The following is a 17,470-nucleotide window of genomic DNA, read 5'->3' as shown; positions in this document are numbered from 1 at the left end:
TAAGTGACAGGGTAAGTTCAGAAGCAAGACTTACTTAGGCTGCTGCCTCTAGGGCAGTCACTATTCACATAAATAGTGTCCGCCCTTACTTTTCTCATTTCTAGACATAAAACTATAAAAATACCCTATACTATTTAATGTATATAAACACACCCAAAATAAACCCAAAAATCAACAGCTGTATATTTTTTTAATTTAATTATTAAGATGAAATACCTTTATTACCCTTTTAACATAAAATTGGAATTCCTAATAAACACTAGATCAGAACTCACGACCTCCAGTCTCTCATCTTCATCTTCAACCCCAATTTTTAGTTTTGTTCTTCCACCTCAGTTTTGACAATGAAATCATAAGCTCTGTTCTCAAGTAACTCTCTCTCTCTCTCTCTCTCTCTCTCTCTCTCTAAAAAAGAATAAGAATGATGAAGTCATATGATTATGATCTTTTGGATATAGGAAAACTAGGAGACCCTTTTCCAAGCCCGTGGATCAAAACTTTGCAGCCATCTCAATTTAGGGAACATCAAGCAGTAATGCTTTGGAAGATGGAGTTGACGAAGCCTCTGCCTTCAATCATGTTAGTCCAAATGGCACGACAGAAGCTGAAGTCAGAGGCACTGGCACTGGCATGGCAATCCATTAGATGCTGGATCTGTGCAAATTTTGGAGGATTTGCAACATGAGCAAATGGACAATGACTTGGTGGATTCAGGGGATGAAATGGCTCATGGTGCATTGGTGACTTGGCTCAGTATAAAATCCTATTCGATCTGCAATCTTCGATTTTGAGGTATTTGATTTTTTTATTTGAATTCATATTCGATTTTATTGTAGGCTGATTTGGGTGATTTCATGTTCGATTAATTAAGTTGCTGGTTAAGATTTCATAATTTTGCAGTTTTGTAGTTTATATTTGAAATGTAGATCCAATTCTTCTTGATTTTATATGTTTATTTTTGTTATTGTCGATTTGGAGATAAGCCATTGGATTTTCTGATTTCGTTCTAATTTGTATTTAGATATTCGTTTGAGTTTTAAATTGTGATTTTAATTTCTTTTTGTTTATAATTTGGATTGATTCCATATTCGGTTTGGTTGTAGATTTGCTTTTGTGTTTTGGTTTGAGCTGCGGTTACAAATTTGTGATATTTGATTCGGTTATCACATGAGGTATGTTTTTTCAATTGAATCTGAGTATATTCGTGTTTTTTCTGTTTATGCACTATTGGTTTTTGAGTCGACTATAATTTAATATTAGGTGGCAGTGTTACTACCTTATATTGGAACTTTACAGACATGCATTAGAAATAGGATTTCATAGGAAACAAACAGTGTTATTACCTTATACTGGAACTTTACAGTGGTAGACATGCATTAGAAATAGGATTTTATATGAAACTAGCAATGTTAATTATTACCATATACTGGAACTTCACAAGGGGTAGACATGCATAAGAAATAGGATTTCAGAGGAATCAAGCAGTGGTATTACCCTATACTGGAACTTTACAAGAGTTAGACATGCATTAGAAATAGGATTTCAGAGGAATCTAGTAGTGTTATTACCCTATACTGGAACTTTACAAGGGGTAGACATGCATTAGAAATAGGATTTCCGAGGAATCTAATAGTGTTATTACCCTATACTGGAACTTTACAAGGAGTAGACATGCATTAGAAATAGGATTTCAGAAGAATATAGTAGTGTTATTACCCTATACTGGAACTTTATAATGGTAGACATGCCTTAGAAATAGGATTTCATAGGAAACAAGCAGTGTTATTACCCTGTACTGAAACTTTATAGTGGTAGACATGCATTCAAAACAGGATTTCATTGGAAACAAACAGTGTTATTACCCTATACTAGAACTTTACGGTGGTAGACATGCATTCGAAATAGGAGTTTAGAGGAAACAATCAGTGTTATTACCCTATACTAGAACTTTACAGCCATTAATCAACATGAAAGTAAACTAGTAGTGTTATTACCTTATACTAGAACTTTACAGCCATTAATCAACATGACAGTAAACCAACAATGTTAAGAATCTGTATTTGACTAAATATCTCTTTCTTTTTTGAGTTGCTGAAAACTGACTATTTTATAGTCATATGCAGCTAGTCCAATAGTGAAAATTGAATATAGTTCCAAGATTTTGTCTTGGATTTGAATCTAAAATACTGTTATTACCATAGACTGGAACTTTACAGCAATTAATCAATATTACAATAAAGGTTTGGTTTTTAAATGTCTTACCTTTGAAGCCTTTTCTTGTTGAAATTGTTCTCTGAAATTTTGTCTTTGTTTTGTAGGTGGAGGTTAGTGTGTAGTGTTGGTTTTTAAAAGTAGATCAAGCTTGGTGGTAGTTATGGAGTTTTAGTTTGCATAAATGATGAAGACGGTGAAATGAAGAGACGTTTTGCAGAGATGGTTTAATGAAGATGCGTGCTTGAAGTTACGGTTTTCGAGACAGTTTTGTGTTGTAATAAAATGTTTGGACTTTTTGTAACCCAAAAAAAAAAAAAAGTTTGGGCTTTTTAATAAATGTTTGTTTTGGGTGTTTTTTGAGTTTTTTTTCTGTTGGGCTTGATAGTGGCAGTGCTGTAATTTATTGGAACTTCAACACTAATTTGTTATTTAATAAATGGATTTTGGGTGTGTTTATGAAGTGTTTTTCATGTGGGGTTTTTTTTATAATTTCAGCTCCTATTTTGGGTATATTAGTGAAGATCCCTTAAAAAAAATAAAAATAATAAAAAGCAAACTTATACAACCATGAAAAATTAACTGCAATCATGTTGCTAGTTGAACGTAGGAAACAGCATTTATGAACATAAATTTCTGAAAACAAGAAAAAAAATCGCATTTGACTACCATGTTTGAAACCTTCATGCAGCACTTAACCTCGCTCGTAGGGCACTCACAACAACGGCTAAAATTTCATATGAACTTGCCATTAATAACGTGTAGTTTCGTCCATATTTAACTCTGATTTTCCTACTAGGTGGTTGTTCAGATAAAATAATTGGAATTGTATCGGCCATGGAGTTTATTCATTCCTATCCTGTAATAGCTAAGATATGCCGACAACACACTGTGGCGCACTCTCAAACCAGTAAAAGATTATGCAAGCTTCCTTCCCCTAGCCTTCAAGAACTTCAATACAGAGACCTCTATTATTCTATGACTTGGACCTTGTCTTCCTCTTATATCATTACTGGAATTTGAACCATAAATGATAATTGAGGGTTTAGGGTTTACAGAAAAAAAAAAAAAAAAAAAAAATTGGAATTCGATCTCATCTGTGTTTCGGGGGTGGGAGGAGTTCTAGCGTGATCTAGCTTGCGAAATGAATGATGTACACATATATCCACCTGAAACCAAGTTGACAACAGCCTGACAGTGCCAAACTGAATAATCGCATCGGTTCGAATTGGATTTTCCAGCTGAAAATGAAAGGAAGTCAGACTAAATTTTGTTATTTTTTTAAATTGAATATAATAATTTTGAACGAACTTCAGAATTCAGTACACAAGAGAGGGGCAACCCTCCCTATACACACATGTATCAAAATTTAGTCCATACATGAAATTTGAACCTTAAACTTAATATAACGAAGTAAAGATAAATACCACTAACATGAGCCGCCACTATTCGACAAACGTCCCAAGTTTAAAATTTAAACCTAGCTACTGGTCCCTAAGTATGTAGGTAAGTTGGTCAGCACCTTCTTATAAGTAGAGAGCCATCATTCAATGTTTCAAGTCCAAGCACAAATCTAATTTGTTTGGCCATATATTTGGGTTATAAACCGGATGAAACACAACACGACATGTTAATTCGGAATTAAAATGTCACTAGCTAGGTAAGAATATTATAGCTAGTTCACTCGATTCACACTAGGTCAAGTCACAATTTTGTTGCAACCGAAAATGTGTCACAATTTGGGCAATCTCTCAAGGGTAAAGAGTTGAGTTGCGTAGGAGTTATGCAAGTCAGCGGTAGGTAGGCAGGCACTAGTTTTGCATGGGGGAATCTCTCCGGAAAAGCTGGCTGGCTTGCTCTTGTTATATATTTTGTTATTTTTCTTTATTTATTCTCTCATTAATTTAAGCGTATAAATGGCTTCGCAATCTCTTTCACAATGGATTTTCCTTCTCAGGCTCAGGGCTTGATCTCTTCCCTCCTTTCTTAACTGCATGCTGTCTTTCAGAATGTTTGGTGTTAAAGACTTCATGTATATTTTCAAGTTCTTGTTCCGAGCAGTCTTTGGTGGGGTTTTCAGTTCCTTTTTTTCTTTTCTTCAACCTTAGATTGTTTCTCGGATTTTGTTTATCGATTTATGCCTCTTTACTTTGATGCAGGAAATGCGATCGCTTTCTTCCTCTTCTTGGTGCCAATGTATGCACTACGTACGCTTAGATATTGTCAAAGCTTAAAATCATTTATGCAAAATCACGTTTTAATTTGAATTAAGCATTTTGGTTTAATACTAATAGGACTACATTGAAGAGGATCATGAAGAAGAATAAGTTCACAGAGCAGTACCTCTCGGGCATTCCTTACCTCATCACTTTGCTCCTTTCAGCGGCTTGGTATGTCTTTTTGTTTCTTGGGCTTTGATCAGTGCATGGTACTTTTATTAAATATTTTGGTCTCTAAGCAATACAAAGTTGAATCTCTTATTCATTGGCTTCATCTCTTCTTCCAAATAATAAGAAGGTGACTTATTCATATGGAATGAATATGAGACATTGATTAAGTTCATTTTCACACGTCACATTCTAAACATAAGTTTGATAAGAGAATACTAATTATCATATTAATTACCGTATTTGTGTGTGCACCAATAAATTTTCATGGCCTACGTAGTTTAGTGAACTAACAAGTTGGTATTTGCAACATCCAACAGGTACGGCCTGCCACTTGTGTCTCCAAAGAACATTTTGGTGTTGACCATCAACACTATCGGAGCAGCTATTGAAGCCATATACTTGTTGATCGTCTTCCTACTGGCTCCCAAGATGGAAAAGGAAAAAATTCTTGAGCTCCTCACTTATGCGCTGTCATTTAAGCAACGCGAGAACCCAGAGAAAATCAAAGAAACCCTAAGCACATAATTAGGGAATTAAATTTAACAAATATAATGAAGGTAATTGGTTTTGTAAAAAACTTTTCTTTGGGCCACATATGATGATCTCTAACTTGAACTACAGGTGGAGAACTAATCCATATGAATGTATTCAATTGGGATTTAAAAAGACTATTTAGGGATAGAAAAAGTCTAGTGAATTCAGTTGGTAATCTCACCTAAACTGCTTAATTCTAAAGTTAATTCCAAATAATGCGTAATCCCATGTTGCAACTTGCACGCCATTTGTTAATCTCTCTTTTTGGTTTTTTTGGTCAATACCATTTGTTAATCTCAAGTTGCAACTTGCATGCCTAAACCCAAGTAACAACTTGCATGCCCAATCTCACCTTTAATTGTCGTTCGTTAAAAGCTGAAATCGTGAGTTGGTACCAATATACATTGCTTGCAACTTCCATATATCTTTCGAATTCCCTTGTTCATGATGGATTAGCAATTCCTAACATCCTTATCCTAGCCAAAGCTTGGATTCTTCTTTCGAATTCCCTTGCTCATTTGCCACCGTTCTATCATTTGTGTACCTATAATTATGTCTACACAAGATTTTATCTCCTCGTTGTTGAGTAATTATTATGTGATACTGGTACAATATTATGTGAATAACCAATCCATGTATATAAGTGAATGTTTCCTCATCCTAATAGTCAAAAATATCAATCACGTCATGGACAATAGTTAATTAATTACTTACAAATGTGTTTGATATCATCTTCTATCTTAGAATCTTCTCAGTCACTGAATTGATTATTATTTTTTTACAATTTATTTTCACATTAAATAAAATCAACCAAGTTTTTTTTTTTTTTTTGCAATAAATAAAATCAACTTCTGACTGCCTACTTGACTGAAGAGTTAAAAAAAAAAAAAAACACTGAATAAGTAAGTATTAGCAACAAAAAATGGTTTATTTAAGTTTTTAAACTAGTTCAAGATCATCAAGTTATCAACTCTCAAATTCTTATCTCCTACACATGTTGCTAACTCATAGAGCCAAATTAAGTTCTGCTGATTTATATTCCACTAAACCATCATGACATTATTATTTCGGAGAACACAGTTTTTTTGTCGGCTTATGATTTTCCAAGAAAACTTCACCAAATTGACGACTTCCGATACTCGGTGATAGATGACAGTCGATAAGATACTTTGTGTTGTGATAGATGACAGTCAATACGAAAACTATCGTAACCCTAACCCACATAAGACAAAGTGCTATGGGACAACTTGCTGTACTATTTAAAACCCAAATCTGTTGGCCTTATCGACCCTTTTCTCCAATAAGCCGGTGAAATTATAAGAGAGTGCATATTCATAAGATGAAATGGTTGTAGCATACAAGCCCTTTGTTTGTCTAATTCTCCAGATATATGTAGCTGGATATAGCTGTTTCTGCTTAACATCTTTGCTTCAAAGATGATAGCTAATCAATACATTCTCCTCAAGAGAAAATATCAATGAAAAGGATATTAAAAAAAGGTTTTAATTATATATATATTTATATAAACAGTCTCGATCTCTTATATCACAGGAGTTTAAGAGATTGTGGTCACCCACTGTTGGATATTAATCTAATGATTTAAAATAATTTTTTAAAAGAAGTGCAAGAGTGAGTGAACCGTTGAATTTACATTCAAAGGTGAGTGATCACAAATCTCTTAAACTCCTATAATCTAAAAAATCAGAATTATATATATATATATATATATATATATATACACACAAACAATATCAAAAAAGAAAAAAATGAATTTAGAACTTCGGGTGAAATGACGTAATCTATTTCTTAGAAGAAGATAGAAAAAATAAAAACAAAAAATCCTGGTCAGCAGGACATGACGTGTGACAGTAACTAATAGGGTTCAGCTAGAGATGGCATAGGATGGACTAAACAACAAACCTGCCTTGAAATGGCACCGTCCATCCAAAAACAACCAAAGTGAATAAAACCCATTTTAGAGTGGGGGAGCGGGGTTAAATTTAGTGCACATATCTATATCTCCATATACAGTCCCGATCTCTTGGACCACATGAGTCCAAGAGATTGTGGTCACCCACCGTTGGATATTAATTCAATGGTTCAAAATGATATATATAAATGCAATATGACATAAATGATTATTACCCGATTCAAGTCAACCGTTGAATTTACATCCAACGGTGAGTGACCATAAATCTCTTAGACTACAGGAGTCCAAGAGATCAGGACTGTCTCCATATATATAAACCAGAAGGCTGATAATTGTGAAACATTCAAAATATTAAAAAATGTATTTGTTTAATACAAATATTAAGAATTAAAATTATTAATTAAATATGGATAAAATTATTAATTCACATTTTTCATATTTAAAAAAATTAAAATTAAAAGAAAATTCAGATAAAAGATCCTATTTTTATGGAACACAACTACCTATTATCTTTTTTAATTCTAAAATAATTTTAAAATTTTTAAAAAAAATCAACTCGCACGTGCGGAAGGCTAGTATATATTTTTTTGAATAGTATATATAAAGCATAAGGTAGAGAATAGTGAAACATTCAAAATACCAGAAAATGCCCTTGGTTAATTCAAACATTCAGAATTGAAATTATTAATTAAATAAGGATAATATGGTAAATTCACATTTTTTTTTCATATTAAAACAAAATTAGATAATAGGTCCTATTTTTATGGAACATAACTTCTTTTTTTTTTTTAGTTCTACACTAAATTAAATTTTTTTTTTTAAAAGCATCTCGCAAGAGCGGAAGCGCGTGCAGAGAGGCTAGTAAATGTGAATATCCGAAGTTCAATTATTTGGCATTGAAAGCATGTGTTATATAATCTTATGAAATATATTGATTGGTCATTTTACACATCACAATCTGTCAAATATATTGTATGATGGAGCATGCAAATACAAATTTTGTACTGATGGTCGCTAAAAACCATTCTTTTGCTTAAAAGTTGATGTTGTCTTTGACTTCCTTTAAGACTTTAGGTCACAATTTTGTGGCAGGACATTTGCTTTGATATAGGACTCGCTAATATTCAGCCGATTCCGTGGAGCATTTTGTTGCAAGCAAGTGAATAAATCAAAACCTCATATTTAGCATTCTTTGTCTTATTGTCAAGTTGCAATTTAGTCCTTTTACTTTGGTTCTACCTCGTACTGGTTATTGAAGAATAAATCTACGTCGTACATGTCTCCTCCCAAGGAGAGAGAGGGAGGAGAGGACGAGCCTTCTCCCCTTAGAAGGCCAGCGGCGCTGGAAACCCTAAACATTGCAAGTTGGCTTTAGAGAGAAAGAGTACAATAGAATAATAGGGAAAGCTGAGAGAACTACTGTTAGATGAATAACTAGTTCGTAACCAATAAAAGGCAAAAATAAAGAGACAAAGAAGTGGAAAAAGGTGTACAAGAATTACTCATCCAAATCTTTTACGCAAGAATTATGAGGTTATTAGTCAACATGCAAAGCAAATAACAATAATATTGATGCCAAGGACTCCCTCGATAGCAAGGACAGACACACTCTAGCGTTAGGGTTTCAACTGTGCGTCGTCATCTTCTGTCCAACTCTCGTCTGCCTCCTCAAAGTGAAACCTTAGCGGGTGTGTGTAATTTTTGAAACCTGAGGGATTTTTGTAAAAACACAAGAAACCTTAGAGGATGATAGTGTAAATAACTATTCAAAATTTTCACTGTTTTTATCATCTCGATATTATTGATATTATAGTGATATTATAGAGATATTTTAACCAAATGCTGCTAAAGTGTAAGAGAAATTATCAACATTGATATTTTTCGATATTATTGATATTTATATGATATGTGTATGGATATATTCCAAATTGTCAGATTTATGCGACTGTAAGAACACTTCCACCTATTTATCATGGCAAAAAACAAGAGGAGGCAAGAGCTGTTGCTATTCACATAGATAGTACCAGCTCTTACAAAAGGTAAAATGTGTTTCCACTCGTTACTATGGCAAATAATAATTACTGTTCACTTTAAATTATTTTTATTTTTTTATACATAAATAATTATTTTTTATATGATTTAGACGTGGGAAGTAAAGAATATGATTAGATATTTATAAATAAAAAATTATATATATATTTTTAATTTTTTATTATTTTAATTGGTCCCACCCCATGTTGATATTACCCAAGCTTGCCATTGCATGCTAGAGCCGTCACGCAGGCCTAGGCCCTTTCCTGCCCGGGCTTCCCCTTGCCGCTGAAACTGCTCAAAGATGTAGACAAGAGTCTCTTTGCCAAATAAAAAATTAAGAATTCGTACATTTCAGTATTTACTGCAACGGAGATACCATTTATTTACCCTTCAAGTTTCTGTTTCTCTGTTTTTTTCCCTATAAAAACCCAAGCGCTTCTCGTCCCTCTCTCTCAAAACCCCATATGCCATTTTCTGAAGAAACAACTTGCTCTTCATTCGATAATCTTCTCTCTCTTTTCTTTTTCAGTCCAGTTTTTGGTTCTGCAAGTGCTTTTCCTCATCTGGGTTCCTCTTCTTTTCTTTCTTTCCTTTCAAGATTTGGTGTGAAAGAGATCGGAAAACAATGCATATTCTCAAGGTCTTCTTTGGAGTTGTTGGTGAGTTTTCTCAACTGGGTTTCTTTCATATCAATTCTTTTTGAGGTATGTGTGTCTAGTTGCTCTGTTTATGGTTTCCTCTTCTTTTCTACAGGAAATGCCACTGCTCTGTTCCTCTTCTTGGCTCCCATGTATCTCTCTCTCTCTCTCTCTCTCTCTCTCTCTCTCTCTCTCTCTCTCTCTCTCTCTCTCTCTCTCTCAAATGGAGTTGCTTTTTGGGTCTAAAGATCATTGCTTTAGATGGGTTTTCCATACAATCTGCATAGTTCAAAAAGCTTGAATCTTTACTGTGTTTCTTGAATTTTCTCTGGAATTTATGGAGTGATTTTGGTTTTATAATAGCATCACATTCAAGAGGATCATACGGAAGAGAAGCACAGAGCAGTTCTCAGGCATTCCGTATGTCATGACTATGCTCAACTGCCTCCTCTCCGCTTGGTACAATGCTTCTCGCTCCTTCAACCGCTTTCTATAAATTTCTTTCTTCACCTTTTTACCCCTCACTTCGCGGCTTAATCACAACGGTTTTCTGTCTCTTCGTTACTAACATGGGATTAAATGACACTTTTGCCCCTGTTTCTGCTCTGTTTTTTTCCCTGTTCCTATTGTTTTTGGTTTGATCTTTCTTTCATTTGCCTTCATCTTCTTGGAATCGATCAAATGTTGGTTCTTGGAATTAATTTTGTTCAATAAAACTAACTAATGCTTGATCTGCATGATATTAATATAAAAAAAATAGGTATGGCCTGCCCTTTGTGTCCCCAAACAACATCTTGGTCTCAACCATCAATGGTACTGGTGCAGCCATTGAAGCAATATATGTGTTGATCTTCATCATATTTGCCCCCAAGAGAGAGAAGTTCAAGATTCTTGGCCTCTTCACCTTTGTGCTTGCTATCTTCTCCACTGTGGCTTTGGTCTCAGTCTTTGCTCTGCACAGCAAGGCCAGGAAGCTCTTCTGTGGGCTTGCAGCCACCGTATTCTCAATCATCATGTATGGCTCGCCTCTCGCAATTATGGTGAGTTTAATATTCATAATTAAGGGTTAATGCAGTGGGTTGAGATTAATTATTGTATTAATGATGTGTTTAAAAATGTGTTTGCAGAGCACAGTGATCAGAACCAAGAGTGTGGAATTTATGCCTTTTTTTTTGTCACTTTTCTCCTTCTTATGTGGCACTTCATGGTTCATCTTTGGCCTACTTGGCCATGACCCTTTTGTTGCTGTAAGTACTTTCTTAATTGACTAAAACCAAAATTAATATGTGATTAAATTGAAATTAGAAGTTAATAATCTGATGTGTGGAGAAATGTTATGGTGTGTGCAGGTGCCAAATGGATTTGGAAGCGGCCTAGGGGCACTGCAGCTGGTCTTGTACTTCATCTACCGTGACAGCAGGAAGGGAAGCACAGGCAGTATCAAGAAGCCCAGTTCTAGTAGTACTGCTGCTACTGCTGATGAATCAATGGAGATGGGCGTTGCAAAGCCCCACCAATCAAAGCAGTCAATGGCCATCAGTGGTGCTCAAGACGGGCAGCCCTAGACGCCCTCTGTCTGCTTCCTTCACTTGGGTTAATGCCAAGTGTGGCATGATCACAAACTGCAATTTTTAATTTCTTGTTTGAAGTCTTGTTATAGCTCTAATTCCAGCTAATGTGTAATGAGAACGCCCAATCTAATTAGATTACTCAAATGTTGAAATTTTCATTTCTGGTCTTGCATATATAAAGGCTGCTTTTTATGAGTGACCAAGAACATTTCTTGTAGATTATTTCTCTCTCTATTTTCCTGGATTTGTTCTTGTGGATTAATTGCACTAGCTCTTATGCACTTCACTAATGTGTCTTTTCCATTGGATATGTAGGGGGATTCAGTAGTCTTATCTGATGTACCGCATTAATTGGCTACTTCGATTACTGAACAATTAGTAAATACTTCAACGGTAATATATTAAAGTGACTTCAATTCAAGGTCACTCTCATTCACTCTCATTCCAACTCATATTCGTCCTGATTATGAATTAGTAAACATCACATAAGAGCGTGATGTCGCGTAGAGGCCCCGGTACACTAAAACTTCTACTCTCTTAGAGGGGTCAGTAACCTTCGGTCCAAAGCATAGCCCTTGGACATTAATTGTGAGCAGTGGGATTGCCGTGGAGATGTGTTATGGTCCAAAGATAGGAGAGTGACACCAATTTATGCATGCTCTGTTGTATTTGACTAAGGCTTTGCTTCCTACTAATGATGGCATGGCCGATCGTAATTAGATAGAGATAGAATATTATTACAAAACAAATGATTTGATGGATGCAGATGCTTGATTTTGTTGGATTATTATTAGAGCATTGCGTGAACTTATTACTTGGCAGAGAAAACTTGTCGTTTCCATTTGGAACACGTATAGCGATAACGTCGTAGACAGAGACAGGAGTCCGCATTACGGACGGACGGTGGATTGCGCAATGCAGTCGTGTCATGGTCCAAACTCTAGAGTGCATGTGAACGTTCAGCATAATGAGACAAACTCACATCTGAATTTCATCACCTGTCTTCTTTTCTTTTTATTTCCTCAAAATTATTTTAGAATAATTATTTCATAATTGTAAGCATGTCAAGAAATGTTATACATTGGAAAGTTTAGAAATTTTGCAAGAATTTATAACGAGTTGAGTTACTCTCCATTACTAATGAGTCAAATTTGGCGTGTAACATCAACTTTTTAACATAGTATCAAAGCTAGATTTCTGTACGTGTAAAATCAAAGGTCTTGTACAAAACCGGAGGGATCAAAATTACAAACCAAAAGGTCAAATGGAAAGCGATTAATATGACTTGCGGAAAAATGTAGTTAGGCTTGGCAGAACGGTCTTTTCCATTAAGAAGAACTAGGAGGGCTGGCTCATGGAGCCCCTAGATATTTAGTTATATACTCATTCTTAGCACTAGTGATATAGATAAATCCTACACAATTTAATTTCTATAAACAAACCCAAAAAATGACAACTAGTCCTATTGAATTTAATTTTGATTATTAAATTACTTTAATGCCTTTTTGAGTGTGTTTTTGGTTTTTTTTTATGATGTTTTGGAGTTGGGCTTGTTTTAAGAAATCGATGGTAATTTTGTAATTTATAGAAAGCTCGAAGCCTCTTTATTATGTTGAAATAGGCTTTGGGTGTGTTTCTAAAGTGCATTTTATGTAAGTTTTTTATAATTTGAGCTCCTATATTGGGTATAATAATGAATCTCTTTATAATATAGATTATATTGCAGACATAATGGACTAAATGTCTTCAAGGCGTACATATTCAAAATCTAACTCTAGGTTCTTGTTTTGGATATAATACAGCAACATCACTTGTTAATTTGGGGACTCAGTGGAATGTGTTAGAGTTTGTATAGAAAAAAGCTTCCACACATAGTCTATAAGTACCAATGCACTTGGCACACTAAAATACTGTGAGGTCAAGCTGAACAAAAGCGCAACATCGGGACATAATTTGACAAGCACTAGGGAGCCTAAGTAAGGTAAGTCTATATGTGAATCCAAGTTAAGCCTAAGACTGCATGTTAGCTAGGTCAAGCTACATGATTTACATATCTTTTTTGTTGTTGTTGCTACCTTAGATGATATACGTTCCACCTTGGATGGAAGTTTGGGACCTATCTAAGCGTGAAAGAGCATAGCCATACAACCACTTTGTACGATTCTCCCCTCTCTACACTTCTTATGCACCCTAATATAGGAAAGGTGTTTAGTGCATGTGCTTGTGTTTAGGAGGGATCTAATCCTTATATATATAGGTGGGAGTATTACGGTTTTTAACCGACAGAGAAACAACAATAGGTATCCTTATCTCCCCATCAAGCAACCGAAAGACCAAATAAACTTTCGTATTAATTCTTTTATCCTTAATCAATTAGGATTTTTAAACAAATGCAAGCTCAAATTTAAGTTTTACACACTTAAATGAACACCTATGACAACTAAATTTAAAATACTAAACCAAAAACACAAATAAATAAAAAATCTACGGGTATGGATATTGGTGTCCATAAAAAGGATTTGTATTGACCCTTTTGGAGTAGACACCAATGTCAATACTTGTTGGCGTGACTTGTGGATCATTGACTTTCTTTCCATACACACCAAGAATTTCCATTATAATTATATTTGATTTACTTTAATTCCTGATTTCTCACTGTAAATAGAAACATGAATTTAGTATTTACTTGGCCAATAAGGCTCCATTGTATTATAAATATGACCTCCTAAAAGGAGAGAATATACAAAAAATTCCCACAAACAAATATTCTCATATTAGGTTTCATATTTAGCATGGTATTAGAGCGGCGATCTTGAAATTGCTGACTCTAATTTCAAACCCTTGCAGCCGGTACGGGGGTTGATTTTTTCAACCCTCATGGAGGTAGCACGGCAGACTCCTTCTCTCCTTCTCAACCAACCATAGCCAGTTGAGTGCCCAGGTGGCTCAACTCTTACATATGCAGACTTCGACCTTGAACCCGATTCTAAATCAGGATCCTATTTTGATGACCCCGAACCCAATCCTGAATCAGGATCCTATTTTGACGACCCCGACCTCGACTACGACGACAACGACCCTGACCCCAACTCCGATGACGAACCTAACCCTGAATCTGTCTCTGATTCAAACCCAGATTTTGACTTCGACTTCGACTCCGACTCTGACTTGGGCTCAAATCTCGATCCGAATTCCTACTAAACCTGTGTCCTATACAACTTCCGCTACACAAATTATGACTTCTCAACTAACAGGCCCTACACAAGGACGAGATTGGGCATACCATGGTGATCCGAGACACACTCGTGAGACATGTTTTAAATTGCATGACTACCCCGAATGGTGGGCTACTCTCAAAGATCGAATACAAATCGATACGACCATAATGGTACTGGTTATGGATTCCATACTTCTGATAAGAGTGATTCCACAAGCTGGATAATTGATTCCGATGCAACTGATCATATAACGTTTGATCATGATGATTTTCTGAATACTACCCAACCCCGGCGAAATTGTATTACTAACGCCAATGGAGTTACTTATCCTGTGATAGGGCTAGCACCATTGCACTCTTATCCTCTCTCTCACTGCCTAATACTTTACTTGTTCCATCTTTATCCAATAAATTGATGTCTGTTAGTCAGCTTAATGAACAATTGAATTGTTGTGTATACATTTTTCCAATTTTTTGTTTGCTTCAGGATATTCACACTAAGGAGATTCTTAGTCGTGGTACTAAGAGAAAGGAGCTATATTATGTAGATGACTTTAGTTTCGGCATGGCTAACAGTGTGACGCATCCCTCTGATAGCAAAAAAAGAAAATCTGGTTGTGGCATCATTGATTGGGACATCGGTCTTTTAGTTATATAAAGCATCTTATACCAGATTTATTCTCAAGTTTCAAGAACTCCGACTTCACATGTGATACTTGTATTTTGGCCAAGATTCACTGTGTGCCCTATCCGTTGATTACGAACAAGTGTGCTACTTCGTTCACATTAATTCACTCTGATGTCTAGGGACCTTCACCTATCACTGCTCCTTTTGGCGTTCGGTGGTTTTTCACATTCGTAGATAATTGTATACAGATGACATGGCTTTATTTGTTGAAGAAAAAAAATGAAGTGTTTTTCCGTTTTCAGTTCTTCCACAAACAGATGAAAACTCAGTTCAATGCTCATATGTAGATTCTTCGCTCAGACAATGATGAAGAATTTGTCAATCATGACTTTCAGACTTACTTCCAACAACATGAAATTACTCATGAGACGACTTGTCCTCAAACACCACAACAAAATGGTATTGCTGAACGAAAGAATTTATATCTTCTTGAAACTGCCCGAGCACTTCTGATTGGGGCTCATGTTTCTCGCCATCATTGAGATGATGCTCTTGTCACCGCAGTTCACCTGATCAACCGCATGCCTTCTAGTGTATTGACCTTTAAAACCCCCTTACAAGTGCTTGCACAACACGGGCCACTGCCCTATGTTTTGGTACTTACACCCCGAATCTTTGGATGTGTGGCCTTCGTTCATCTCTACAAAAATCAACATAGCAAACTTGATCCATGTGCACTTCGTTGTGTTTTTGTAGGTTATGCCACTCATCAGAAAGGTTACCGTTATTATCACCCTCCTACACGACGTACCTATGTCACTTTGGATATGATATTTCTGGAATATGAGATGTTCTTCCATGACCCATCATCCAATTTTACACTCCAGGGGAGATACGAAGTGAATAGCAGAATTAGAGTAACTTGGAAAATGAAGAAATTCGTCTATGTACAAAAACAATTGATCGTCCTGAGTCTGGAGCACGAGATTGCTCTCAGCTGGAAAGAGATTAATCGCCCATTCACAACGATCAATTACCTAACACGTTTGACCCCTGCGAAGATGTTTATGATCCAAGTCCCACACCTACAGACAATACAGAACAACAAGATGAAAATCCCCTCTAACTCAACAGTACCAATGAACTAGTCTCCTGAGAATATCCTTGAGGTACTTACTCCTACTACACTTGTGAATTTAGAGGATAAATCTATTGGGTACCAATTACCTTTTAGGCGGAATCGTGGGAAGCCACCAAACCATTATTCACCTAATATTGGCAAGACATCAAAGTATCAATTGCGAATCATGTATCTACTGAGAAGCTGTCTGTACCACTCAAGGCCTTTGTCCATCAGTTGTCTGCTACTCATATCCCAACCAAGGTTGCTGATGAAAGATCCTAAGTGGGTTCAAGCTATAAAGGAAGAGATAAAAGCTCTTGAGAAGAATCAGACTTGGACACTGAAAACTTTACCACAAGGGAAAAAGATTGTCGGATGTAGATGGGTGTTTACCATAAAACACAAAGTTGATGGATCTATCGAGCGATACAAGGCAAGACTTGGGGCGAAAGGGTACACACAGACTTATGGTGTAGATTATGAAGAAACCTTTGCACCAGTTGTAAAATTAAACACAGTTTGAGTCTTACTGTCCATTGTAACTAATTTGGACTGGTCACTACACCAATTTGATGTAAAGAATGTTTCCCTACATGGAGAACTCACGGAGGAGGTGTATATGGACATTCCTCCTAGATATAATACTACTCAGATTGAAACAATATGCAAATTATGAAAGGCGTTGTATGAATTGAAACAATCACCACATGCATGGTTTGGGCAGTTCACCATGGCAATGAAGAACAATGGTTTCAGACAGAGTAACTCAAATCATACTCTATTCTTGAAACATCATAAAGGGAAGATAACAACTTTAATAATCTATGTGGCCGACATGATTATTACTGGGAATGATAAACAGGAAATATCTCAACTACAAGACTCTTTCGATACTGAATTCAAGATGAAGAATCTAGGTGGACTCAAATTAAGGCATATTTCTCTCTCAAAGGAAATATGTCTTGGACTTGTTGACAGACACATGAATGCTAGATTGCAAACCTATAGACACTCCTATTGTTCGGAATCATCATCTTGGAGAATACCCGGATCAAGTTCCAACTAAAAAAGAAAGATACCAAAGGTGAGTGGGAAGATTGATCTACTTGTCTTATACTCGATCAGACAATGCTTATGCAGTGAGCGTCGTCAGTCAATCTATGCATTCTTCGAGTGAAGACCATATGAATGCAG

The 17,470-nt window shown here is 35.8% G+C and overlaps 1 protein-coding gene and 1 long non-coding RNA gene across 2 annotated transcripts; both read left to right on the top strand.

Annotated features, from left to right (window-relative positions):
- Positions 1-287: 287 nt before the first annotated feature.
- On the top strand, positions 288-2,520 carry LOC117638226. The gene is made up of 4 exons (XR_004587280.1): positions 288-369; positions 459-792; positions 1,104-1,172; positions 2,319-2,520. It is a non-coding gene; the product is annotated as an uncharacterized LOC117638226 (long non-coding RNA).
- Positions 2,521-9,330: 6,810 nt separating this feature from the next.
- On the top strand, positions 9,331-11,498 carry LOC117637622 (bidirectional sugar transporter SWEET1). The gene is made up of 6 exons (XM_034372553.1): positions 9,331-9,758; positions 9,853-9,889; positions 10,101-10,196; positions 10,498-10,777; positions 10,865-10,984; positions 11,087-11,498. Exons 1-6 carry the CDS (start codon positions 9,725-9,727, stop codon positions 11,300-11,302), a joined length of 783 nt encoding a protein of 260 aa, XP_034228444.1. The 5' UTR covers positions 9,331-9,724; the 3' UTR covers positions 11,303-11,498.
- Positions 11,499-17,470: the final 5,972 nt, after the last annotated feature.

This window comes from Prunus dulcis, chromosome 8 (assembly GCF_902201215.1).
Source record: "Prunus dulcis chromosome 8, ALMONDv2, whole genome shotgun sequence".
NCBI classification, from domain to species: domain Eukaryota; kingdom Viridiplantae; phylum Streptophyta; class Magnoliopsida; order Rosales; family Rosaceae; genus Prunus; species Prunus dulcis.
The sequence above is the reverse complement of the archived record's forward strand: the minus strand, read 5'-3'. Positions and strand labels throughout refer to the sequence as shown.

Bases quoted from the DNA above. Each gene is read 5' to 3' on its own strand.
- LOC117637622 (XM_034372553.1), top strand. From the start codon at position 9,725: ATGCATATTCTCAAGGTCTTCTTTGGAGTTGTTG. The intron at 9,759-9,852 runs GTGAGTTTTCTC...TCTTTTCTACAG, and splicing joins GGTCTTCTTTGGAGTTGTTG to GAAATGCCACTGCTCTGTTC. The intron at 10,778-10,864 runs GTGAGTTTAATA...ATGTGTTTGCAG, and splicing joins GCTCGCCTCTCGCAATTATG to AGCACAGTGATCAGAACCAA.